Source organism: Ambystoma mexicanum, chromosome 9, assembly GCF_040938575.1.
Source record: "Ambystoma mexicanum isolate Mex_15411 chromosome 9, UKY_AmexF1_1, whole genome shotgun sequence".
Classification (NCBI taxonomy): Eukaryota; Metazoa; Chordata; class Amphibia; order Caudata; family Ambystomatidae; genus Ambystoma; species Ambystoma mexicanum.
The window spans coordinates 1,277,589,352-1,277,615,499 of record NC_090931.1 but is presented as its reverse complement, the minus strand read 5'-3'; the positions used below and the strand labels follow the sequence as shown (position 1 = coordinate 1,277,615,499).

At 45.6% G+C, this 26,148-nt stretch overlaps 1 protein-coding gene across 1 annotated transcript in view; it reads left to right on the top strand.

Annotated features, from left to right (window-relative positions):
• SCTR (secretin receptor) overlaps nucleotides 1-26,148 on the top strand; it is a 590,525-nt gene that overhangs the window by 447,933 nt on the left and 116,444 nt on the right. Inside the window, exon 6 of the mRNA XM_069616610.1 lies at nucleotides 492-624. Within this exon, the coding sequence (XP_069472711.1) occupies nucleotides 492-624 (133 nt within the window). The remainder of the gene's footprint in view (nucleotides 1-491; nucleotides 625-26,148) is intronic.

Genomic DNA, 26,148 nt, shown 5'->3' with positions numbered 1-26,148 from the left:
ATGGCAGTTTTTGTCCAGCTACCACAGTATCTCCTCTTCTTGATTATATGAAGAGACATTTTGAATCTTGTTCTTGGTGATGGGTTTCATGTGATAATATCGCTGTGAAAATGTCTCCACTAAGCAAACTTTTTTTTTCCTGACCCCTAACATTCTTTCCCCACATATTCTAGGGGGTTATAATTATATATTATTACCTCCAACCCTAGAATATTTGGAAAATGTGTTTGATTGTCTTTAGGGTACATTTTTAGGGGAAATGTCGCCACTTGGCGGCCATTTTCACAGCAACATTATCACTGGATACATGGTGATGCAGGATTGGATGGATACACAGAACCTTACTTTTTTTCCATTCAACAGATGGCCTTTTATTTTTAAAAAAGAAGAGCAGGTATTTGTATTCTTTAATTATGTGAATTTTTTAGGATCCAGCTGAGGTTACATGGCACACTAACCTCACCCTTCACCATATCTTCTTTGATTGACAGGAGGCTGCGGTGCACCCGAAATTACATCCACATGCATCTGTTTGCATCTTTTCTCCTGCGTGCCCTGTCCATCTTCATCAAGGATGCATTCCTGTTTTCTACGGAGGACATTTATCACTGCAGTGGCTATCTGGTAACGTATCCAACAATGTTAAAGTGCCTCTCTAGCCCTTGATGAAAAAATATCTCAATGATGAATGTTAGGAAACATTTTGCTTACAAAAATATCTTTTCTCGAAAAAGACCTTCCACTAAAGCATCTTGATTCATTAAATCATGAGTGCACCTTAAAAAAACACCAAGTGGAAGCTAAAGTTTCGAGGGGTCTGACCCTGGGAGTGCACAGCCCCAAACATGTTTTTAAAAAGCACTTAAACAGGAGAATAGCAGTTAAGGAATGCAAAACAATTGTGAATCTAACATCCGTTTTTCATAAGAAATGGTGCAAAAGCAATGTATAAGATACAATAATGCAGTAGCGTCTGAAACTCAAATTTAATCCAGGGCTGAGGTTGGGGAAGGTGTGAATATGCAAGCAGGATAGTGTTGGTCAAAGTGAGGCATAAGTGCATAGTGAAAGGCAGAAAAAGCACGGTCAATGGAGGAGGCATGAATAGGGTTGAGAGACAGGAGAGAGGTCCTCACATCATCAAGGTAAGGGGCAAGAAGATACTGCCTACATTTCCTCTTAATCATTGAAGAGGCTGAACTGGGTCGCCTAGCCCTTTAAGATGAGTGGCAATACCCTGGAGATGGATGGGGATGCAGATTGTATTCATACATCAATAATCAAAACGACTCAGGTAGTTTGACAAAAGGGGAGTCTGTTTTATTAACACGTAATGCAGTTAATAAGTACGAGAAATTGAGACGGAATAATTGCGAAAGATACTTTTATAAAATAATTGATCACATGGAGTCCCTAGATAATATGTGCACATATAGAAGAAATTGCCATTCTCCTCCCGTGCAGGAACCTATTCCAATCAACAAACTGGACCATCAAATGGCACAGTCCAGTCACTTAACCCGAATGCCAGCTCAGTGGCACTTGATTGCTATGCGCCTCATACTCGTTTGCTATGCTGTGACTGACAGTCAGTTCCAGAATCAATTTAAAAGCATTACATTTTTTTATTTTGGACTATTAGTTGGCCTTTAGCGCCACCTATACACCGAAACTATTGCATTAGAGTAAAGCCAGGGATAAATAGCACGAGGAGGTACACAAAGCTTGCTAGTGTTGTTCAATTATTTACCCACCCATTCATTGCCCATGTCCATGCTAATCCGTATGGGCATTCACATCCAGTTCCTGCCCCTCCCTGCCCAAAACACCTCCTCTTGGGAACTCTTTGAGCTCGCCTTACCATCAAACTGTGTGCTCAAAGTGCCTGTTGAGGTTTTTTAAAGCAGTCTTCTGGGAGTTAATGACTCAATTGTAGCGCTAATACGCTATGGGTGTAATAAAAATGTCGTAACCAGGTCTGCCTACAGACACTCAATGTATAAGCACTATGCGTGTCCTTCACTGAAGTCTAACAGTTTAGGCTTGTGTATACGTATTACGCATTTGCCAGGCACTGTTGTTAAATGCCCAGTTACATGCACCTGCTACTATCAGTAGCCAGTTAATACCACTACAGCAGTGTGTTTCCCATCCCTACACAAAAGAACAAACTGCTGACATTGTATATACATGTTTAAAAAGCCTTTTCACTTAAATTTTGCAATTTCAATTCATTGTGTTCATTGCAAATTCAATCACACCATTACTAAGCCAAGCTTAACACTTCCCCTTGTCCTGTTTAAACCAAGAAAAGCAAATCCACATGTGCAAACAGTTTATTTCTTGATTTGTATAGTGCCACTAATGTTGGGTGGGTCAGTGCTTGGCAAGAAAAGCCGGTAGTAAACAGCTTAATAGGCACCAGAGAATAGATGAGTTTCCTGAAAGCATTGAGATCAGAGGTCGAGGATAGCTTGGCCCGCAGCTGGTTTCTGAAGTAGAAGCGTAATTCTGGCTCCAAGGTGAGTTGATAGGAGGGCCTGGCAGGAGGGCAGGTTTGGGGAAGATGATCTGAGGTTGCAAGGAGAGTGTTACACGGACCATTTGTTTTGAGGTAGCCCGGAGAGGTGCCATTTAGGGGTCCACTCTGGAAAACAAGTGGAGTCTCGGCACCGGCTAGAGGTCTGTTATCTGTAGGTAGACTTGCATGAAGCCAGGAGCCGGATTGAGTCCAAAGCAGGTTTACAGATGTACTCAAGTCTCCTGTCCTCTTGAAGGACACTGATGCAACACTGCAAAAGCGCTTAGATAGGGCTGTTGCTCAGGAGCGACCAGACGTCCACAAAACATCCCTGCAAGCATCCGCCTTGCCCTTTTACTAGGGTGACCAGGCGTCCCGGTTTTGCCGGGGCTGTCTAGGAATTTGCACCTGCGTCCTGGGGTCCCGAGACTTTTTTAAGTTTAAAAAACCCATCCTGAGATTTGGGGATCGGGTGGATACCATCCCGGTTTTTGGCCGGATATCATGATTTTTCCACCAGTTAGCCAAAAACTGGTATGGTATCCACCCGATGCCCACATTCCGCATGGGTTTTTTAAACTTAAAATAGCCTCGGGACCACGGGCACTGCAACATGACACAGGACAGGCCACCCACGTAAGACTACAGTTTCACAGCTGAAGCTGGAGTCCTACTTCCATGTCAGTGGCCTGTCCCGGTTTTATATTTTCGAACTCTGGTCACCCTACCTTTTACATGTGCACTTCAGGAAGAGGCTGACAAAGTACTTCTCCTAAGGAACCTCTCACCAATCATAGATTATTAGTCATCTGAGTTCCCTAGACTCCTGAGCATGTCCCCCCAAGGAACCTCTCACCAATCATAGATTGTTAGTTATCTGAGATCGGTAGATCCCTGAGCCTGTCCCGCTATCTCCCTTCCACCAGCCACCTTGCATGCACCCGATGTCAGATCACTCCTGTAAGCTGCCCTGTTGCCTCTCAGGTAGCTTTGTGCCTTAAATGTAAGACTGCGCGCAAACACCCATTCACATCTCCTAGCCGGCCTTCCTTCCACAGCTTCTTCCATAGTCCGGCATAATCCAGAGCACTCCAGCAAGCGGCCCATAATCCCAGGGGATCAGCAATACATGTCTTGCTGAGGGACAAGGACAGGGCTGGACTGGCCTATAGGCAACTCTGGAGATTTCCCGGGAGGCCTCTGCACCCTGGGCCTCTTTTGTGTGGTACTTCCACATTTTCCTGTAGGAAAAGGGTTGGACTTGCTGAAAATGTCTAATATGGGACCACTTCGAACATTATTTCCAGGGCCTCTTGTGGTTCCCAGTCCACCCCTGGAGAAGGAACAGGCCTCGCCGCCAAACATTTGTGAGGAGGTGTGTTGGGGGAATTGGCGGATGCAGCTATTGGTAGTTGGGGGTTTTGGGGGAGGCGTAAGGGGCCATCTCCATTGTAAACAATTCCAGGTCAGTGGTGGCTGGGGTTTTTCTTTATTTTTGATAATTGAAGGAGTGTCAATACTGCCTAGCGAGGGATCCCAAATGAATAATGGTGGATTTGGGGTGGGTTTTCCCCCTGACAAGAATGTCAATATAATAGGTTGGAAAGGTACATTTTACACCTCATTGTTTGGGAACAATTGGATACAATCGGTTCAGTGGGGTAACATACACATAGCCATGTAGACGGATCACCTAGAGTACACAGGAACCTTGCACAGCATTTCATGATGTCATTGCAGAAAATATAAAGCCTGTTTAGTGTGTTTTCATCAACCACTCACTTTCTGTGAACACAAATTACGCTTAAAAATAGTCAACCACATAGAAAGTTTGACACTCTTGGGTCACAGCACTATTAGGCCCGGAGTGGGCCGTTGCAATAAGGACAGACACGCCGAGATAGTGCATACGTCTTTCTTTATTCGTTGCACATCCAAAAGTGCTTAAACACTGCCTCCTCCTTAGGTAATCCTGTCACATGTCCTAACCGACGTGACACGATCTCAGTCTCTTAAAGAGACACGATCAGTGTAACAAGCACAACCTTTACTTAATGCATTAAACAACATGACTTTGTTAGCCTTAATGCGTGCTAAAGCAAACCAGCGTGCCTACTGGTATACAAGTCTACGATATTTTATTTTAGGGGCATACTCACATGATGACAACACATCTGGACAGGTGCGTGAATGAAGCAAGAGTGAGTGGGCTGGGATGAAGAGGTATTCGGCAGGATAGCTCAGGGACAACGGCTCACCTTGAAAGCAAGACCACACGGAGCAACACAGGTTGGAGCCCCAGGTCCCGCGCTTAGAAACCTCAGGGTATTAAGCGCATTATAAATAACATATCATATCATATCAGTACGATAATGGCTGGAGCAACATGGTTGGCACTGAATGGCAAGCCTCGTGCACAGCTGATGAAAAGGCATTTGCATCAGCGACCCTTCAAAGGAACAGGCCGTTTGCAAAACAGTGAGGGGAGCCAAGATTAGATGTTTGGTGTGCAGGTAAGAGAGGGAGTAAAAGGGAATTTAAGGGAATGAGGGAGAAGCGCAGTGTCTCATGGGGTCCTTCTAGCAAGGTGAGGGATAGGGGTGCAATGGTTAGCTGGGGCTCCCCAGGGATGGGCTGGCGCAGGAATGGGGATGTGTTCTGAGGGCAAATGAAATAGAGGGGGGAGGGAGGGTTAAGGTGTGAAGGGTTTGGCTAGTGTCCTCCCAATCATTTATGTCATAGGGGGTGGAGGGCAGGGGGGTCTATCGGGCTAAGGGTTTGTGGTTGTCCTCAAATCACTGCTGCATTAGGAATTAGAAGTTGAGGGAAGGTTTGGGAGATTCCCCCCAGTTATTGATGTCATTGGGTTTGGGGGCGAGGGTGATCTTACATTTCTGCCTCCCCCTACTGTGTCCAATGTCCTGTAGCGTATCTGCCAAGTCACCAAGTATTCTACAGATTATTTACTAGGACATGACAATATTGTGACGTTGCTGAAATAAACAAATAACGATGCTTATAAAAAATGTCAGGTTGACAAAAAGATGACAAAATAATTGAGGAATAAATTGTCCACCTTTAAAACGCGGTCTGCATCCTGACATAAAACCTATATGCGAGCACTGCCAGTATAAAAAACGATAATGATGGGCCACCGTATATACCAGCACCACAACTCTATAGGACAGTTTCAGGCTGCCCTTGCCAAAATATGTACCAAAATTGCCACTGTAAATCATGTTGATGCTTCTTCAGGAAAAAGGGCACAGATATGATGCATATTTTCTTTTTCGATCCAGCAGCTTGAGAAATCCACATATACAACACTTTATCCAATATTGAATAGAATGAGGTGAATGGGTCTAAAATATAATACATTCTAAGAGACTTCACACAGCACGTAAAGCCCTGCCTTGCATTTCTTTGCCTCAGCAACCCTTCACATGGCCGCTCCTTCTCACCCCGCTGTTGTCCTGGACCATTCCCCCTGAACGGGATCCCCTCTGACCAGCCCTTTCATTCCATACTCTAGATTGTATCTATTTTCTACCACCCTCTCCTATACCTGCTAAACCACTCTCAGCCAGGCCCTAGCAGGGATATCACCACTCTCAGTACCTGCTCTGCTAGCAAACACAGAGTTAATATCCATGATTTATTGACACCAAACTACATGGTCTTGCTTTAACAGAGACCTGGTACTGTGGTGCTCATGTGTTGGTGAGCAAGTTGAAGTGGATATGTGCAAAAAGCTACTGAGGCGATGTGTCCCGAGGCAGCGGGCCGACCCTGTTGGTAACAACTCGCTGCTGAAGTTAAGGGACAGAGTGAAGCTGGTGTAGATTAATTACTGCACCTGTGGTGTACGCAGGTTTCTTATGAGGCGGGCTTCTTTTTTAACTCTTGGTTGCTTTTTAGTATTGCATCGCCATTATATTAATCGTTTCGCATCTCTATGGCACTCCTCATTGTTATGCACAATAGGTCAGTCACACACCCACACAACACCTTGCATAACACTCCGATACAAAGTACTGTCAAGCTCCCCGGTTCTCAGCCCATACCTCCTGATGTCCCATCACCTAGGGTGCAGGGGAGTCGCCATCACCGATGGTTGCGGACCACACGTAGAGGACGGTGTGGTTTGTTTCCTCGTCTCCAATGGCAACTGCCATGGAGATTGCGATCGGGCTGGAACAGCCGATCGCGATTGCTTCCTGGTTTCACATCAGCTTCCCGATCACGTACACGGAGCCCCACTCACGTGATCGGGAGGCGGCTCGCATAAAAGCCGGGAGCTTTGAATCACTCGCCGCTTCACAGCTGTTCTCTAACACTGTTCGGCGTTCTTGACTCTTGTTTTTTGACCTCATCGGATTTCGACCTCTGGCTTACTCTCACGGATTTGATTGACTCTTGCTCCTTGGATACGGTTGCCGATACTCTGCACGGATACTGGTACTTTGGACTTTTGGTTTACGCATAACGGACTGCTTTGGATTGTTTACGACCTTCCTTCTGTTCATTCTTGGAAATCATTACGGGTTACTGGTGGTCAGCTCGTACCTACCTCCAGGTACTTGACTGTTTGAATCATCGGCGCTCCCTTGCACCAATTCCTCAGGCTCCCTTCCACTGAACATAGGTAAGAAAGTATCCTTTATTCACTCTTAACTAAAAGCACTGTCTTTGCCTGTATTAATCCCGACTTCCTTCCAACAGCCTCTGGAGTCCTCGGCGCCACCTGATTCTACAACCAACAACCACCTGTGGCCTCAAGGCTCGCACAGGGAGTGTTTATCTTTTCTCTCCCTGTGGGTGATTTGTGGACAGAGGCTCAATACTCTTCACTACGCGGCAAGTCTCGACAGACTGTGAAGCCTTTGCGCTGTGTCTAGTATGGAGCCTTTAGCCGAGGACTGCATTGGTACAGGCACTCACAGTTTTGAGGGCAGACATGACAGCCGCCAACGCGGCTATACATCAGAGGTTAGATTTGATCCAAAGTGTACAACACCCGTTACCCGCTGATGTAGAGTTCGGGGAAGCCGCTGCCCAACCCCCAGTTGTCCAACCTATTGCTCCCCCTGTAGCGCCACAAATTCCTGTACTCATGCCTACGCCTTTTCCCTTGGCCGCTCCAGAAAGATTCCACGGAGACCCCAGAAAGTTTCGCACTTTTGTGAATCAATGCAAGCTACATTTTCTCTGTAGACCTCAGGCCTTTCCCGACTCCACCACAAAGGCGGCTTTCACCTTGTCCCATCTGGCCGGCACTGCGGCAGCATGGGCCAATCCCCTACTGGAAAACAACAGCCCTGTCCTATATGATTTCGAGTTATTGGTCACAGAAATGTCTCATGTATTCGACACACGTCATAAAGCCCAATCCCGGGATCTTGAATTGCTAGATCTAACTCAAGGAAAGGGGTCACTCATAGAGTACATTGCCCGATTTAACCAACTGGCTGCTGAAACATCTTGGCCTGAACCCAAAAGGGCAGTTGTGTTTTACAGAGGGCTCAATAGTACCATGAAGGATGCTATGGCCGTCGTTCCTTCTTTGCCCACATCTCAGACTGACTTAGTGGATCTCGCCCTACAGATCGATGCAAGGCGTTCCGAACGCAAGTTCGAGACAGGGTTCCCTACTCCTAGTTTATCCTCCCCCTCCTCTGATACCGGTGGTGAACCTATGCAAATAGGCGGTATTCGTAGCCCGATCACACAACTAGAGAGGGACCGCAGAAGAACCGACCATGCCTGCTTCTACTGTGGCCTGAGTGGGCATTTTGTAAAGTCCTGTCCCAGATGCCCCAAGTTAAAAAATCCGGTTTTTCGGAATGCTCGACCCTAGATCCGGGGGCCGGATCGAGCAATCCTTCAACTCCCTCGGACAAGTTCCCCACATTTGGCAGGATCAGGCCGGTGATGGTAAAGGCTACGTTAAAACCAACACCCGACATCGTTCATGCTGTTTCGATCTATATCGATTCTGGTGCCACTGGCAATTATGTCGATATAAACCTGGCCGGGTCATTGAATCTGCCCCTGATTACCAAACAGCATCCGGAACCAGTACAGGCAGTGGATGGCACAGCACTGATTTCTGGCCCAATTCGACAACAAACTGCCCCGATCACCCTAACTATACAGAAAACACATCAGGAAGTCTTATCCTTTGATTTAATTACGATGCCCCAATTCGGGATTATACTAGGGCTCCCATGGTTACATCAACACAACCCTTTGATTGACTGGAAGTCTGGGCAGGTTCACTTTGAATCGGAAATCTGCCAGAATTTTTGCCTTACCGCACCTGACGACACCGAATCTCCTTCACGTGCCTTGGGGGCCGTCGCACAACTTACCCTACACGAGGAAGCATCCACGTCCTTGGAGTCTCACATGGTGGGGGTGGTGGCGACAAGCATCCCTATGGAATATAAGGACTTTCATGAGGTCTTTGACAAGGGTTCTTCGGAGGTACTACCACCACATCGTTCTTACGATTGCCCTATTGACTTCATCCCTGATTCCAGCATTCCTTCAGGTTGTATTTACTCCCTGTCCCCCTCAGAGGAACAGGCATTGAAGGAATACATTCAAGTGGCTCTGAGGGTTGGCCATATACGTCCTTCCACCTCTCCGGCAGCTAGCCCTATTTTTTTTGTCCCCAAAAAGGAGGGCGACTTACGTCCTTGTGTGGACTACCGACGCTTGAATGCTATCACCATAAAGAACCGGTATCCGATTCCCCTGATTACACCATTGTTGGACAGGTTGAGTCACGCCAACATCTTCACGAAACTCGATCTCCGCGGAGCCTATAATTTAATCAGAATTCGCCCCGAAGACGAGTGGAAAACGGCTTTTTGCACTCGTTACGGACTGTTTGAGTACGTAGTCATGCCCTTCGGGCTTTGTAACGCCCCTGCTACGTTTCAGCGTTTCATGAATGAGATTTTTCATGATTTATTAGACATCTGTGTAGCGGTATATCTCGATGACATCCTAATATTTTCGCAGGACCTGAAGGAACATGTACTACATGTCCGCGAGGTATTGTCTCGACTTCGCCGTTTTTCACTCTATGCTAAGCCAGGAAAATGTCAGTTCCATAATGGAAGTGTGGAATTCTTGGGATTCCACATTACCCCTGGGGGTTTAGCAATGAACCAATCCAAGGTTCGTGCAGTTTTGGACTGGCCAAAGCCCTGTGATATTAAGGCATTACAATCATTCCTTGGGTTTTCAAATTTTTACAGGCGCTTTATCCAGGATTTCTCATCTCTTGTAAAACCTCTTACTGCCTTGACCAGCCCCAAATTACCTTTTATCTGGTTGGAACAACACCAACAGGCTTTTGATGCGCTAAAAGCCGCATTTACTACCGCTCCTGTACTGAAGCATCCCGACCCGGAACTCCCCTTCATTGTAGAGGCGGATGCATCCTCCTTTGCTCTTGGAGCAGTATTATCCCAACATTGTCCTTGTTCAGGTCGGCTACACCCGGTGGCGTTTCATTCTCGAAAGTTTACTCCTACAGAAACGCACTATACGGTCACGGAGAAGGAATTGCTGGCCATCAAAGACGCCTTTCAGGTCTGGCGGCATCACCTGTTGGGAGCAAAACATGCAGTCACAGTATACACAGACCATCGTAACATCCAAGATTTAGCCTCACTCAAGTGCATCAATAGTCGGCAGGTGCGGTGGCATTTATTCTTTGCAGCCTTTGACTTCCAGATAAAACACCGGTCAGGTCTGTCCCACGGGAAGGCGGACGCTTTATCTCGTTCTCCTGGTGGGGTATCCTTGCCTGTTTTCCCTGAAAAACTACTAGATCAGCATGTCATTTGCCTCTGTACTCCTCCTTTACCGCTTCTAGAGTCCATTCGCGCATGGGTTTCGTTACATCCCGAACAGACCTCTGAGTGGGATCCGGTGTTACATGATGGGCTGCCATTCATACAGAACAAATTATGGTTACCAACAGCCGACACTCGTAATCTTGCACTGGAATGGTCCCACAATAGTGCCATTAATGGTCATCCTGGACAGAAGCGCACGCTGGACCTCCTCAGGTGATGGTGTTGGTGGCCCTCCATGAAACGCGATGTTGAAGGGTATGTCAACACGTGCGCCGTGTGTGCCCAATGCAAACATCGCCGGGGACGTCCGGTGGGGCTCTTACTTCCCTTACCTATACCTCCTAGGCCCTGGCACACAGTGTCAATGGATTTCGTGACAGATCTACCTCGAACCAAGGGCTTTGACACCATTTGGGTGGTGGTCGATTCTTTCTCTAAAATGGCCCGTTTTGTTCCCTGTTCTGGCATCCCATCAGCACCGGCTCTGGCCGACCTTTTCTTTAGATCTATCTTCTGTCTTTTCGGGTTACCCACTGTCATAATCTCAGACAGGGGACCTCAGTTCACTTCTCGGTTCTGGCGGGCACTCACAGGCCTCTTGGGCATTGATTCCCGTTTTTCCTCCGCATATCACCCGGAGACAGACGGCCAGACGGAGAGGGTGAACCAGGCCATGGAGCAATATTTACGTTGCCTCATTCTACAGCACCAACAGTCCTGGCTGAGTGTACTGCATCTCGCTGAATTCTCGTATAATAATGCTCTGCATTCTTCTACTGGCTTTTCTCCCTTTTTTGTCTTGTATGGCCAACACCCCCGCACCTTACCTGTTCCAGACCTTACACATTCCGCTAACCCTGCTGCTGTTTCCTGTGCGCGTGACCTATCGGCCGTTCATGCCCGGACTCTCGCTCACCTTCGTGAGTCCCAAGTCTCCGCTAAATCTGCGGCTGACCGGCGGAGGGCCGTGGCACCTTCCTATGTTGTGGGGGACAGAGTGTGGCTTTCCTCTCGTCACCTCCGGCTGCCCGGTTGTCGCAAATTGCTACCCCGTTTTGTGGGTCCATACAGGATATCTGCTGTGATCAACCCTGTGGCTTATCGCCTTTCAGTTCCCGCCTCCTGGCGCCTTCACCCTGTATTCCATACATCTTTGCTAAAGCCTTGTCCTGCCCCTACTCGCCTGAGGTCTATGCCTAGCCCTGTGTCTCTGGGTAGCTCTGTGGAATATGAAGTGTCGGGTATATTGGGGTCTCGTATGGTTCGTGGTTGTCTCCAGTATCTGGTGGACTGGGCGGGTTATGGTCCAGAGGAGCGGTGTTGGGTCCCCGCGTGTGACGTCCATGCTCCGAGGCTTGTCTCCCGTTTTCATTTGGACCATCCCACCTGCCCACGTGGTCGTGGGCCATTGAGGGGGGGCTCTGTTATGCACAATAGGTCAGTCACACACCCACACAACACCTTGCATAACACTCCGATACAAAGTACTGTCAAGCTCCCCGATTCTCAGCCCAACCCTCCTCATGTCCCATCACCTAGGGTGCAGGGGAGTCGCCATCACCGATGGTTGCGGACCACACGCAGAGGACGGTGTGGTTTGTTTCCTCGTCTCCAATGGCAACTGCCATGGAGATTGCGATCGGGCTGGAACAGCCGATCGCGATTGCTTCCTGGTTTCACATCAGCTTCCCGATCACGTGCACGGAGCCCCACTCACGTGATCGGGAGGCGGCTCGCATAAAAGCCGGGAGCTTTGAATCACTCGCCGCTTCACAGCTGTTCTCTAACACTGTTCGGCGTTCTTGACTCTTGTTTTTTGACCTCATCGGATTTCGACCTCTGGCTTACTCTCACGGATTTGATTAACTCTTGCTCCTTGGATACGGTTGCCAATACTCTGCACGGATACTGGTACTTTGGACTTTTGGTTTACGCATAACGGACTGCTTTGGATTGTTTACGACCTTCCTTCTGTTCATTCTTGGAAATCATTATGGGTTACTGGTGGTCAGCTCGTACCTACCTCCAGGTACTTGACTGTTTGAATCATCGGCGCTCCCTTGCACCAATTCCTCAGGCTCCCTTCCACTGAACATAGGTAAGAAAGTATCCTTTATTCACTCTTAACTAAAAGCACTGTCTTTGCCTGTATTAATCCCGACTTCCTTCCAACAGCCCCTGGAGTCCTCGGCGCCACCTGATTCTACAACCAACAACCACCTGTGGCCTCAAGGCTCGCACAGGGAGTGTTTATCTTTTCTCTCCCTGTGGGTGATTTGTGGACAGAGGCTCAATACTCTTCACTACGCGGCAAGTCTCGACACTCATAGTTTTCCGTTATTGTCCACGTTTTTAATATAGTGTGTTATTCCCCATGTGCTCAGGGTTTTCGTTGTGTTTATTGTCGGAGCTCTGCATCTCTCGCGTGAGGTGCTTCAAAATTTCTGTTCTGTTCTCCCTGGGTCTGCCCCCGTATACAATGGAGTATACAATGGAGTGACAATAATAGTCATGCTAAGTACTCATCACTAGCAGCCAGAGAGGATACACATTATCCACAGCGGGCGAAGAAAATAAATCAGATTGTCAATTTGTTAAACCAATTATCCCATGCTGGTTTATACCCCTGAAGAATGTTCTATGACGAAGAAAAAGAACAGAAACATGTACATGTTGGGTGTTATGGACAAACATTGATAGATTAGTCCATTTGAATAAAATAGACTCAGGTAAGATTTCTCTGTGAATACTATATAAATCTATATTATTGTTTTTGAATAGTTAGTATTCATTTTTACAATTATAAGATGCCAGCCATCATGGCTAAATGTTAACAATACACAAACAGTAACTCGATTGGAAATCAGATTGATGTACAACTATGGTGAAGGTGTTTACAGGTGTTAAGAATGTAAAATTAACATTTTATTGCTACGATATATTTTTGTGCTTTGTATTTTCATATTAAGAAAAACGAATTTCATTCGATTTTAACAAAGTAAAAAAATGATCGAATAGTGTATTCAAAAGGAGGTGTGGTTTCTCTAACTGCAACAAAGAAAGATTAGAACTCAGGTCCTTTGAGTGCATAATTACATATGTCTCACGGCGGATTTGACCAGTTGCTCTAATAAACCATAGGGCCACCAGCTGAGGGCCTTTTTTTGTCGTAAACGTGTTCAGTAAATTGCAGACATGAACTGTCGATTTTCAGCTTAAGAAAATAGTTTACTTTGCAAAGTTCTTAACTTGGGCAGCTGGCCGTTACCAACGGGTCGTCCGGGCACCTCTGGGCTTATCGCCTCAGTAGCTTTTTGCACATATCCACTCCAGCTTGCTCGCCAACACATGAGCACCACAGTATAGTGAGAGACATGATATATATTGACGCCTGATACATGTAGAGCACTCCAGTGGGCTGTGTCTGTATGGGTACATTAGCCTGGACCATGCACAGGAACGTGACTAGACTTCTGAGACCAAAGGATTGTGAAGCAAGCAGGGAAGATTCCACTGGCAAGCAAGGAAGGGGGAGAGTTGTTGGTGTGCATTCCACCTGCAATCAGCCAGCAGGAAGGTCGCCATCCTTGATTATTAGGGCCCCAACTGATAATATATAGAAATGAAGAGGTGAATAGTGGAAGACATCTTGAAAAGGGATGTTCTAAACTATCTACGTGAGTCAAGTCTCTCAATCTCGAATCCACACAGATTGTGGAACAAAGACAGGCTTCAATATACTGACCACTGTCTAGGGGTGCAATGGCGAGTACCATACGTCACACTATATGCTGACCCCAGAACCTTAATTGCCCATGCATACCTGGCGTCCTGACTGTAAACACATATACTAGATGCACCAAGTCGCTCCCATTGGCCCAATTTCGGTGTTGAACAAGGCACATAGGATACTGAGGAATATGGGTTGTGTTATGCAAACATACACACTGATGATAAAACAAGGACCATTTTATTATCAAAGAATTAAGATCAGCAAAGGATACAAAACACTCCTACTCATGATATCTGAGAGGTGTTCATCCTTTTCTTCTCACACACACTCCCCGTTTTACATTCCTGACTCACATGACGTGCCACCAGAAACAGGAGACAGGACCCTGCTCCTATCTTCTCATCACCCCTCATCTCTGGAACTTTCCTTTCATTTTACTGAGGGGGTGCAAACTCGCACTAAGATAAGACATCTTCTGCATTCTGTGCTTTTTAATTTCGTTGTTCCCTCTTTATGGTTGTGTGTGGAGTGCATGACTGTATGTGAATGGCTGGATTGTGGGGCAGTCTTTGTGGCTTAGTGAGATTTTATGCAGCTAAATTATAGTTTCTAGCCGACATTTTTGTATATATGTGTTTGAAATTGTTGTTGCTCATCATGTCTTTTTGTGCTGTGGAAGAGTCTAGTTTAAAAGCTTGACAGGTATGGTTTATAAAAAGAGTTAAGTATTTGAGGAAGCACGAGGAACTTAACATGTGTATGGAACAACAAAATGAGCGGTCCAGTCAACCGAGGCGAGTTGCAGCACATGAAATCAATCCTTGCAATATGTTTGGGGAGTAACAGTTTGTTGAAGGCCCAAACTATGTCTAACTTCAGAGAAAGCATCAACAGCATCATCATCAGACGTATTGCAATTGCTAGCCGATTTAAGAAAGAGCATGGTGCTGTGTAGGAAAACTATTAGGAAATAGACCTGGGGTGACTTGAGGATCTTTAACTCCAACCAACTCTTAGATCAGTGCAGCCTGAATAACATTTGTATTTGTATTTATTTGAAGAACAGCATGGCAATTTCGATAAGAAATTACTTACAACACATTTACAGATGACCAAGAATGCCAGCGAACTGTGCCTGTACAATAGCACAAAGATGAGAACAAGTGGTGAGTCAGTTTATGAGGGGGTAAAGAAACATTGGAGCTACACCAGGGACAATACAATACAGAAGAAAATATATAAGGAACAGGTGACTTACAAAGGTAACATTAATCTAAAGGGGCAAGTGCTTTATACTGAAGAGGGATAATATATATATATATATATATATATATATATATATATATATATATATATATATATATATATATATATATATATATATATATGAATTACATTATTAAACGTCACAGGAGAGAGTGGTGGGGTTAGGATGGGAGATTGGGGGAAAGGGCAGGAGAACTCCTCTTTAGCAAGTAAGTGAAGTTTAAGCCAAGCTTAGAAGGGTTCCAGAGTTGGTCTGGCTTTGATTGGGATGGGCATCGTGTTCCAGTGGAGCAGGGCGAGTAGGGAGAAAGAGCAGACGGAAGCAAGAGGAGCCACACTGGTGGCATGGGGCAATGAGGTTGCGTGCAGAGGAGATACAATCAGACAGGTACTGGGGAGCAAGAATATTAATAGATTTCTGGACTAGAAGAAGGAACTTGAGAAGGGAGAGGTTGTGCATGGAGAACCAACCAGCATGTTGTTGGCAGGCAGATGTGGGGAAAACTCTGGGTTGGTTGTAGAGAGTGTGCGTAGCAAAGTTGAGGACTTTACCTAGAAGCAGGAAAGAATAGAGAAGAAAGCCAACGAGTAGGCTTGAGCAGTAGGAATGTTTGAGGGTGGAGATTAGAGTTTTTGTAGAATGATTAGTAAGAAATTAAGGAATTTTCTGAATGTTGAGGGGATCAATACAAACAGCAAAGACAGTGGGAGTGATGAATTGTTGCAATCGGAGGTCGCTATCAAACATGACCCCAAGGTTGCAAGCCTCATGCGAGGAAGCAAGAAGATGAGGTGGGAAAGAGAGGGGAGGTGGAAATTAGAGTTTTCGTAGGATGATTAGTAAGAAATTGATACCTTTTCTGAATGTTGAGGAGGTAAAAACAACCAGCAGAGGCACTGGTAGTGGTGAATTTTTGCAGTCGGAGGTCGCTATCAAACCTGACCCCAAGGTTGAGGAAGCAAGAAGGTCAGGTGAGAAAAAGTTAGGAGATGGGAGGGATGGCAGTAAAAGCTGGGACATATAGGACTTCAGTTTTGAAGAGTTCAACATGAGGCAGTGGAGAGCCATCCAGTGATGAATTGCACTGAAATAGTTGGTAATCCATTCCAATATGGCTGTGTTAAAGGAGGGAAAGGAGAAAAACATTTCAGTGTCATCAGCAAAAAGGTGATAGTGGAAGCCAAATGATGAGAAGTCTTCCTAGGGCAGAGATATAAAGGGTGAAGATCAGAGGTAGAAGGACTGATTCCTGGTGTACGCCAAAAGGGAGAGAGTTGGTGTCAGAGGTTTGCGAATTCCAGAATATTTTAAAGGATCAAACTTACAGTTAGGCAGTGATCCAAGTGAGAGATGATTTGTGAAACCCAAGGTTCTGGAGAGTGAGAACAACAGACTAGTGGTCAAACGTGTTGTACGCAGCAGAGAAGTCTAAAAGCATAGGTAGAAGAGGGTTTGGAGAGGTGAGCATCAGAGAGAAGATCACCAAGGACATTATCCTCAAAATAGGAGACCTTTTGGGGTCAGCAGACGTTTCATTTTAATAGGGGTAGGAAAGTTGCAGATTTGAAGGAGGCAGGGAAGAGTCCGGCAGAGAGAGAGAGGTCAAAGAGCTGAAAGAGATTTGGGCAGGTGATTGAGACTAAGTCTTCGAAAATTTGGCGGGCAAACAGGATGATAGCAGCGCAAAATGGGTGGTGCTGTGAAGGATGGGTGCTAATTCACAGTGAGGTAGTCAAGAGAAGGGCAAGTAGGGGGTAGGTGATGGATAGAAGAAGGGTTGGGGAGGGAAAGAAAGGAGGGATGTAAGAGTGTCAGGAGAGAACTGAGGACAGCACAGGGGCAATGCGCTGGTCTTGGAAGCAAGACCACGCATAGCTACAGAGGTTTGAATCCCGGATCTGCGCTTAGAAACCAAACTCTGTTATGGTGTTAGGTGCATTATAAAAAAAACGATTAAATACATAAATACACACATTTTAGTGGAAAAGTAGTGAGCAAAATCATTAGCAGAAAGGGAGAAGGCGATGCATATTGGCTTGGGGGTGTACACAAAGGTTGGAGGGATGATGAAAGTTTGAGCGGGTGATTGCCAAGAGAGGCGATTAGGTGTGTGAAGTAGGAGGATTTGTCAGAGTCCAGTGCAGAGGTGACGGCAGTAAGGGAAATTAGGTATGCTAGGGGTGAGGTAGGGCTCTGTAATTTGCACCAGCATTACAAGTTAGAGTACATGGTTTTTTGGAGCATCTGAACCTCAAAATTAATCCAGGGCTGAGGATGGGGAAGGTGTGAATATGCAAGCAGGATAGTGTTGGCCAAAGTGAGGCATAAGTGCATAGTGAAAGGCAGAAAAAACACGGTCAATGGAGGAGGCATGAATAGGGTTGAGAGACAGGAGAGAGGTCCTCACATCATCAAGGTAAGGGGCAAGAAGATACTGCCTACATTTCCTCTTAATTATTGAAGAGGCGAAAGGAGGAGTAGAGGGTGGAGAGTCCGAGATGTTAAAGTGAACAATAGAGTGATCAGAGGGAGAGAGGTCAAGGGTGAGGTTAGAGGAAGACAGTGAATTAGAGAGAGCGACAAGGTCAAGAGAGTTCCCACCAGAGTTGGTAGGCTGGTCATGGAGGGAGTAGAGAGAATGGTCAGATAGGAGGGAGTTATGTTCAAGGCAGGTGGCTGCAGAGGCCTTGGGAATGTTAAAGTCCCACAGCATGGCAATGGCGACATTGGTAGGATGTCACTCAAGGAGAAGGTCTGATCAGGGAAGAAGGAGTTGAGGATGAAAGAGAGCCAGAATAGTGGGAGGATTAAGTGGGTGGAGTTGAACAGTGACTTATTCAAAAAAGGAAGTAGTAATGTCCGACAGGGTAGAAGAGCAGTGTTGAGGCCTTATTGATAACCAACCCCACAGCGTTACCCTTTGCAACACATTGAGTGGAAAAGGTAACAGAGTCAGTGTGAAGAACATTTAGTAAAGCTGAGTCATGAGGGGAATCCAGATTTCTGTGATAACAAGAAGTAAAGGTTGAGGGTGATGAGAGCCAAAGTGGTCAGTGATGTAGGAAGACTTTCTGCAGAGGGATTCTGTATTCCAGAGGCCAAGTGAAAGAGTGAGAAAGGTGACAGAGAATGGGAGTACAGTGTTTGAGTTGTGCAGGGAGGTAGCTGAGCAGGGGTTTCTGTAGTGTGAGGCAGAAGTTAGAGCGAGTTGAAGCTGAAGGCAATGAGAGAAGGGAAAGAGAAGAGTGAGTACAATGAGGAATGGAGTGTAGTCAAGGTGCATTATGGAAGGCAGAAGAAATAGGCAAGTGAAGTCAAAGAAGAAAGTGCAGCCCAAGCGAGATAGGGTAGGTGGCTGAGCAAAAAAGGGAAGAGGAGGATGGTTGGCTGAGAAGAAGTAGGTGTACGTTCTGAGTGCAGCTAGAATGGGGCTATTGGTATCAAAAAGGCAACTAATAGGCCCAAAACAGTAATGTGCCTTAGTTCTGTGAGATAACAGACGTTTCAAGGTGACTGGATAGTCTGAATGGACAGTCACTGAGTAGAAGGATTCCTATGCCTGAAAGCAGAAGTCGGGTATAGGGGGAATTCGGTGAAATCCTGGCTTGAGCAGGGGTTCTTACCCAAGCCCTCACCGGTCCCAACAGACCCAAACAGGGAGTTACACTTTGCTGTTTTTGGCTCTTAGCTGAGGACACCCAGGGGAGACAAAATCAGGGAGGCATTGCATCACATGACCCTCTGGGAGCCAATCAGAGTGCTCCAGATGGATTCTAGACTTTCAGTAAGGATGCAGGCATTCTCCTGGGATATGACTTCTGTTATGACTCCTTACTTTTCGGAATAGAAAATAAAGTAAGAAAAAGCAGCACTTATAAAACATTTCAGCTTCAAATGCATTCAGTATCTAATTAGTGATATGTACACTAATCACGACTCAGGCAACTAAATGCCAGTGTAAGTGTGATTTTAGCCATCATTATTTCCTTGACTGTGGGTTGACCATGGAAAGGTTGTTGATTTTCCTTTTTTATGCCTTTTAATTCTATAAAACGGCACCAGAACTTAGTGACACCACATCAATGGTCTTTAACTATGGAGCTGAGGTAAGCCATGATCATCCGAATGATGCCATCATAGAGCTCGAAGTGTTGGAAACAGTGACGCAAAAGTAAAATATCTGCTAGAGCCAGTTATGTTTAACAGTTATGCACAAATTACATCAACAGAACATTTACGTTGTTGAAATGATCTGTGTACCCTGGTGAGGGATGATTAAGCTTTTATTGAGAGCATAGGGTACACCCCACCGGACACATAACTGAATATGAACCTGCATCTCTGTCTCTATGTTCTACATGCTACAACATACACCTTCTACATTCTACATTCTATTAATTTCACCACCTGTAATCAAATGGTACACATCTCCCTTTTTCCCCCAACTAAAAGAAACTTATATGGAAAACAAAGAATGGTAACAAAACACGCAACAAAGAAAAGGTATATACAGGCCTGAGGGGAAAACTTTGTAAAACAACATGTAAAATACAAGAACTTACAAAACAATTAAGGAATTAGCCTGAAGGTGTATGACTCACTCTACATATTCTCTGAAATACGCAGGTTTTCTATAGAGCCGCAAAAGCTGACTTCGACCTTTTGTAGAATGATCCTTCTCCATGAGGGTACCAGTACCTCACTCTATTTGGACCATAGAGTCCTGTACAACCACATCCTTTCTCTCAGTCTGTGCATGCACCTGCCCTTCCACACACTTGCAAACTATTTTAAAATTCCACACCTTTCCATCTGCCACCTTTACAGCACCATGTAGTCTCTTGGCAACTTCTATAGGTTTATACCAACATATTCCCTTCTCAGTTCTATTGTGGGAAAGTTTTAATGCGCACCCAATCACCTTGCTTGACTGTACATTTTTTTGTTGCATATCTAACATCAAAACAGGTTTTATTGCATACTTGTTTCTTACTAATATTTCCTTTGATGGTATTCAAATCAATGTCTCTCAAACATGCTCTTCCAAGCCACGCTGAACACAGCCTGGTATTGGGCTTTCTCCCTCTGAATATTTCAAAAGGTGAGACCCCGGTGGTAGCATGAGGGGTGTATCTGTAAGCTACAACAGTGTCTTCTGCTGCCTTTTTTCCTGTCTCTCCCTTCTGAAATGGCAGCCCGTATGCTTTCTTTTTTGACCCTATTAAATCTTTCCACCATTCCATTGGATTCCAAATGATATATGTAACTGGTCCTGTGCTCTATACCATTACCTTTCAAAAATATCTCTATCTCCTCAGATATGAGCTGAGGACCATTGTCTGTCACAATTGTAGAGGGCTAGCCCTCCCTCTTAAAAATGTCATCCAGAAATGTAATTACCTCCTTGGATCGTCGCCAGTGAAATTAACTGTGGACACTGGTGAGTGATGATTAAGCTTTTACTGAGAGCATAGTATGCACCCCACCACATACATCGATGGCCCTCTTACAACTGAATACAAACCTGCATCTCTGTCTCTACGTTCTAAATTCTACATTCTATTACATACACCTTCTACATTCTATATTCTGTTATTTTCACCACCTGTAATCAAATGGTACAGTTCTCAAGTATCAAGATATTCTTTGGGAGATTGCACAGGATTTGGAATACCAAAAGTGGACCCTTTGTATCTATTTGACTTGCAGAATCCTGATTGACAGGACTGTTTACATTTAGTTACTTAAAGAGCTTCTGGGCTATATCTGTGTCGGGAAAGTTCTTAGTATGTGTGTCCAATGGTCAGGTATTAACAAAGAAATGACTACTGCTCTGCCGGAGTACAAGGAGGAGTAGTGGCCAAACCACCTTATCAGCCCGACACTAATACAAAATCAGCAGTGATCACAATCATTAAGGTAAAAGAGACATAGCCCGTTGGGTATTCTTCCTATTCCTTTTGTGGTAATGTGGACGAGGGAAGGCTATTTTCCTCAGAAGGGGTGTGAAGTGATAACAGTAGAAATAGTGCAAAGATTCTGAAATAAAATAAAATCCAAACAAGGTTCTATTAAATACATGTACTTTATTTAAGAATGAAAAATACAAACTGAATTTAAAAAAACTCACAAAATTCCACCCCTGTGGAGAAGCAGAGAAGAGACAGAAAATGGCGAACTGTTAAAGTATGTAACTCTGGGTACTTGAGATGGGATGATCGGGCAAGCAACTGTTGCAAAGTCACTGTTCAAAGGATAGGCTCATGAAGAATGAGCTGAACAAGGAGGAATTCAAGTCACTATGGTCCCACAAGTGGACTAGGGGACAAGGCCTCACAACAGTTCCTAATTCTTGTTTTAGGAGACACACCAGCATTCAGCTGGGTTTCTGGGTTTCTTTGTACTTTTCAGCAAGTCTTGTTGATATATCGTAGAGGTGGCACTGAGGAGGGGGCCCTGTGAGGTTTGCAAGGAACTAAAGACAGACACAAGTGATCACAGTTCAAGGGTGTTTATCAAACTGTATAGGAAGGTTAGAAAAATGCCTAATCTAAACCTAAATCTAAGATGTGAGCAAGCTTCGACGATCAAAACAATAAGGCAGCCCTAGTAGCTTATTGTAAAAAAAAAAAGGGCCTGTTCTAAGAAAAACCAATTGCCAATCCTTACGCTAAATACAAATGAAGTGTGGGATAATGTTCATAAGAAAGAAGGAAGTGTTCACAAATAAGTCAGTTTTCGGTAGCCGGGGTTCTCCCTTCACCACGTTTTTAGCTCGAGACAAGGTAGGATTCTGGAGCACAGCGCAAGCTCGAGCTTTCCCAGCAGTTCTGCCCTCAGCAATCAGTGCCTTCGGTGGTTAAGTCTCTTTTCTACAAAAAGTCTCCTGCCTCCTAGTACCTGATGAGTTCCAAAATAATAAACAAAAGTTCCTTTCTGTTTGCTGATGTCTTTTCACCCTTGGATACCCCTCTTCTGGGCTCAGACCCTTCTCGAATGTTAGCTTCCCTTCGTCAGGTTTACTACGGCTTTCAAAACAATTTCGTCTGTGACGTTCATGGATCGTAATGTCTTTTTAAACAGTTTACTGTGGACATCCCTCTGTCGGGTTCATTCTTGTCAACATGCTGTGTATCGGGACTTTAGACTTCGCCCCTGTTTATCGGCATCCCTCCTTCGGGTTCACTCTTGCCAACTTTGTCAATCGAACATTTTCTCAATCAGTTCTTACGATGCAGAATTTGCTTCCCTTAGCTTTACAATCATCTGTCGGTCAATGACTTTCGACTGTACAAAGGATTTTGCTAGACCCTTGTAGACCCCTGTATGACCACTTTAATACCCTTTTTCGCCTTTCCCAAGGCCTTTTGGTAGCGGTAGTTTCAACAATCGGGTAATTGTCCATAGTTTCCTGAGTAAGCACCCACGTGGTGCCGACTCCTCTGTTGCTGGTTTTCCTCCTTTTGGTATCAACAGTTCTTTGTACTTTCACAGTTCAATTAGCTGTTTGTAACTTTCGTTCAACACAGTTCGGTTTCTTATCGGCTCTCCCCTCGGCTCAACACCTCTGATAAACCACTTGGCTTTCTTCTCTCTGGAGTCAAGGTTGGTACCACGGTGACAAGCGTCTCTCCTCGGCTTGGTTATCAGGTGGAGAAGGGCCCTGCACACCGTTGACATCTGCTGCAACACACGCTGGCTATTGTTCGCAATCTTACAATTCCTTCTGCAAAGGTTTCACTGGCCTTGGTCGGAAAGGGCAAGGTCTCTTCTCTCCTTGGCACCCTCCCGGTTCGTGCCATCTTTCTCCTCCTCTTGAACTGCTGTGCTGAGTTAGCTCTCACGTTGTGAGGTCTACCTTGCTTGCATTGTGCTCTTGTGCTCCACCTTTTATCCCTGTGGGGAAGAGAAAGAGCTGTCAGGTGTGTGTGTGTGATTCTGGTCAATTGCCTGACTTTGCCTGACCCTTGTGTTGGGACACGTTAGGTAAATGGCTTGGGTGTTAGTGTGTCATCCTTCGTGATATGCAATAGTGTTTCTGTCACAAAAGGGGGGTAGAGTGTTTGAGTATCCTATGTGGTAGGTTGGGGAAAAGGTTTTATAAGAAGGGGGATACCGTGTCCCACCAGTCGGTGTCCCACTTCTACTCCCCGAGGACACCCCATCCAGGTGGTTGTTATGCTCACCTGGCTCCCACAGGGGTGTCGATCAGACCCGGACAGCTGCGACCTCCTCCAACGTGAAGCGTAGTGCAGAGATGACAGACTGGACTGGACCGCCTAATCTCGTCTGCTTGACCCGTCGAAATATTCTCCTTATGTTTGTAAATGATGAGCTCTCCATCTGGCGTGGAATGCAGGGGCGCGTAGATACCAGTTACTTCACTGGTTTGAGGGCGTTGGAAGAGTTCCGGATGAATATTGACTCTGAGGTTCCAGGCGAGAACCCGTAAGTATAAAGTTCAAAGAGTTCAATATGTCTGATGTTCACTCTTGTACATTCCTTTCTTGTGTTGCAGCTGGGTCCAAGGGAAGATTGTCTTGTGGCAGCTGATGGTGTTGAGGTAAGAGTCTGTATTACCCAACACTGTCCGGCAAATGATGCGTGTGTTTAAATTGCTGGTTTCTCTCTCCTTACAGGTGCGGCGTAAGAAGTTGCAGTTTGTTACAGAATAATCCCTCCGGTTGTTAATCAGGTAAGTCTATGGTGGAGAGGTTGTATTTGTTGGCTCTCTCGGCTCACCTTATGTTTCTTTTGTCCCCTAGATGGTGGAATTCGGCGGAGAAAATGATGGAGGCTGCGCCGGATCGAAAAATGCTGTGAGGACTGGTGATTATGGCGCGGCGCTGCCGCTGGCGATGCGACGCGTGTAGAATAATGTCCTTTTCAAGTTCGAAGACGTGATGGATCCGGAATTCAGGTAAGGATTGAAATAATATCTGTTTTCTAACCTTTTCTTCTTCTTTCTTCTATTGCTAGGAGCTCTGGATTCGAGACGGGCGTGGCTGAAGACTGGATGCTGACTGCAGGCACGGTGAGCGTTACGCTGCTGGATGCAGAATAACACAAAGCATGTGCTGCCGTTCGGGCGTGGTTTAAATAGCCTCCAAAGTAGTTCCAGGTAAGAAGTCCCTAGAACCACACCGAGTAAAAAATAGTCCCTGTAGAAAAATAGTCCCATCCAGGCCTCACGTTGGCTTGGATTCATTTGCAGCATGGTCTGCATGAGGTAAGTAAAGTCTATGAGCCTGGCGCCTATGGCGCCAGGACTGATTTCTATTATGAGCCTGGTGCCTAAGGCACCAGGACTGAACCCAGACAGCCCCCAGCCGGGGCTGCTGGGGTTTTGTTAAATACCTGGATGCCTGCTCCCGGGGCTGATGGGCTTGATCCGGCTTAGGGGGTAGGCATCATGACAGTGGTCCTCTCTCACTGGTCCACCACCAGGAACTGGATCCAATACCGATCGGTGTGTCCTGGCCACCTGGATGACAAATCCGCAGGGACTAGTCAGGAAGACGCCTTCAGGTTTCTCACATACCATTCCTCCATGCGATGTAGCCACATTTTTTTCAATGGGGAACCGGGAAAGAAAATCTATATTTCCCTGGTCTTTTCCTTTACGGTGTTGCACAGTAAAACAATAGGGTTGGAGGTCTAGGAACCATTGCATGACCCGAGGGTTAGATTCTTTGCACTGACTAATCCAAGCTAGGGCTGAGTGATCTGTGTCCTAAGAGGTAGTATCTAAGAGGGATTATGGCCCATTTGATGGCCAGGTCCTCTAGCTCTAACACAGAATAATTGTTTTCCTGTGGGAATATTTTGTGGCTGGTGAATAATATGGGGTGTTCCAATCCATCGCAAACCTGACATAGGACTGCTCCTAACCCTGTAAGGGAGGCATCCATTTGAAAAATGAATTCTTTAGAAAAGTTGACTACCTTTAGGATAGGGTTCCGGCCCAGAGGCTGTTTCAGGGTGTTGTAGCATATCTCATCCTCGTTATTCCAATGAAGTTTCTGGGGTTTGGCATTCTTAAGTTTATCTGTTAGGATGTTTTATCTGGAAAAGTTGGGGATAAACCTACGGTAGTATCCTATTAACCCGAGAAAAGCTCTAAGATCTCCTTTGGTCTTGGGAGTTGGTGTATCTGAGACAGCTTTTACATTCTCATGTTGGGTTTGTATGTACATTCCCATTCCTTACGAAGAAGCCTAGGTATTTTACGGCTGATTGGGCCAATCGACACTTATCTGGATTTGCAGTTAGTCCCGCTTTTCTGATGACTTTCATGATGGTATAAAGATGGAAGAGATGGTCCTCCCAGGTTTTACTGTAAATGACGATATCGTCAATGTAAGCTCCACAGAAATAAAAGTAGGGTTGTAAAATTTGATCCATGAGGCATTGGAAAGTGGCTGGCGCACGGTGTAAGCCAAAAGGCAGGTCTTTAAATTGAAATAGTCTTAGAGGCATTGAGAACATGTTTTTATCCTCATCTGGCCCGTATACAGGGACTTGCCAGTATCCTTTGGTTAAATCTAGGGTGGATAGAAAGGTGGCTGCTCCGAGTATGTCAATTAGGTGATCAATGCAAGGAATGGAATATGCATCAGAGTCCAAGATGGCATTAAGTTGATGGAAGTCTATGCAGAATCTCCAGGAACGGTCAGGTTTAGTGACCAACACGATAGGACAGGACCATGGGCTTGAAGATGGTTCAATAATATTGACTTTTAACATTTTGTTG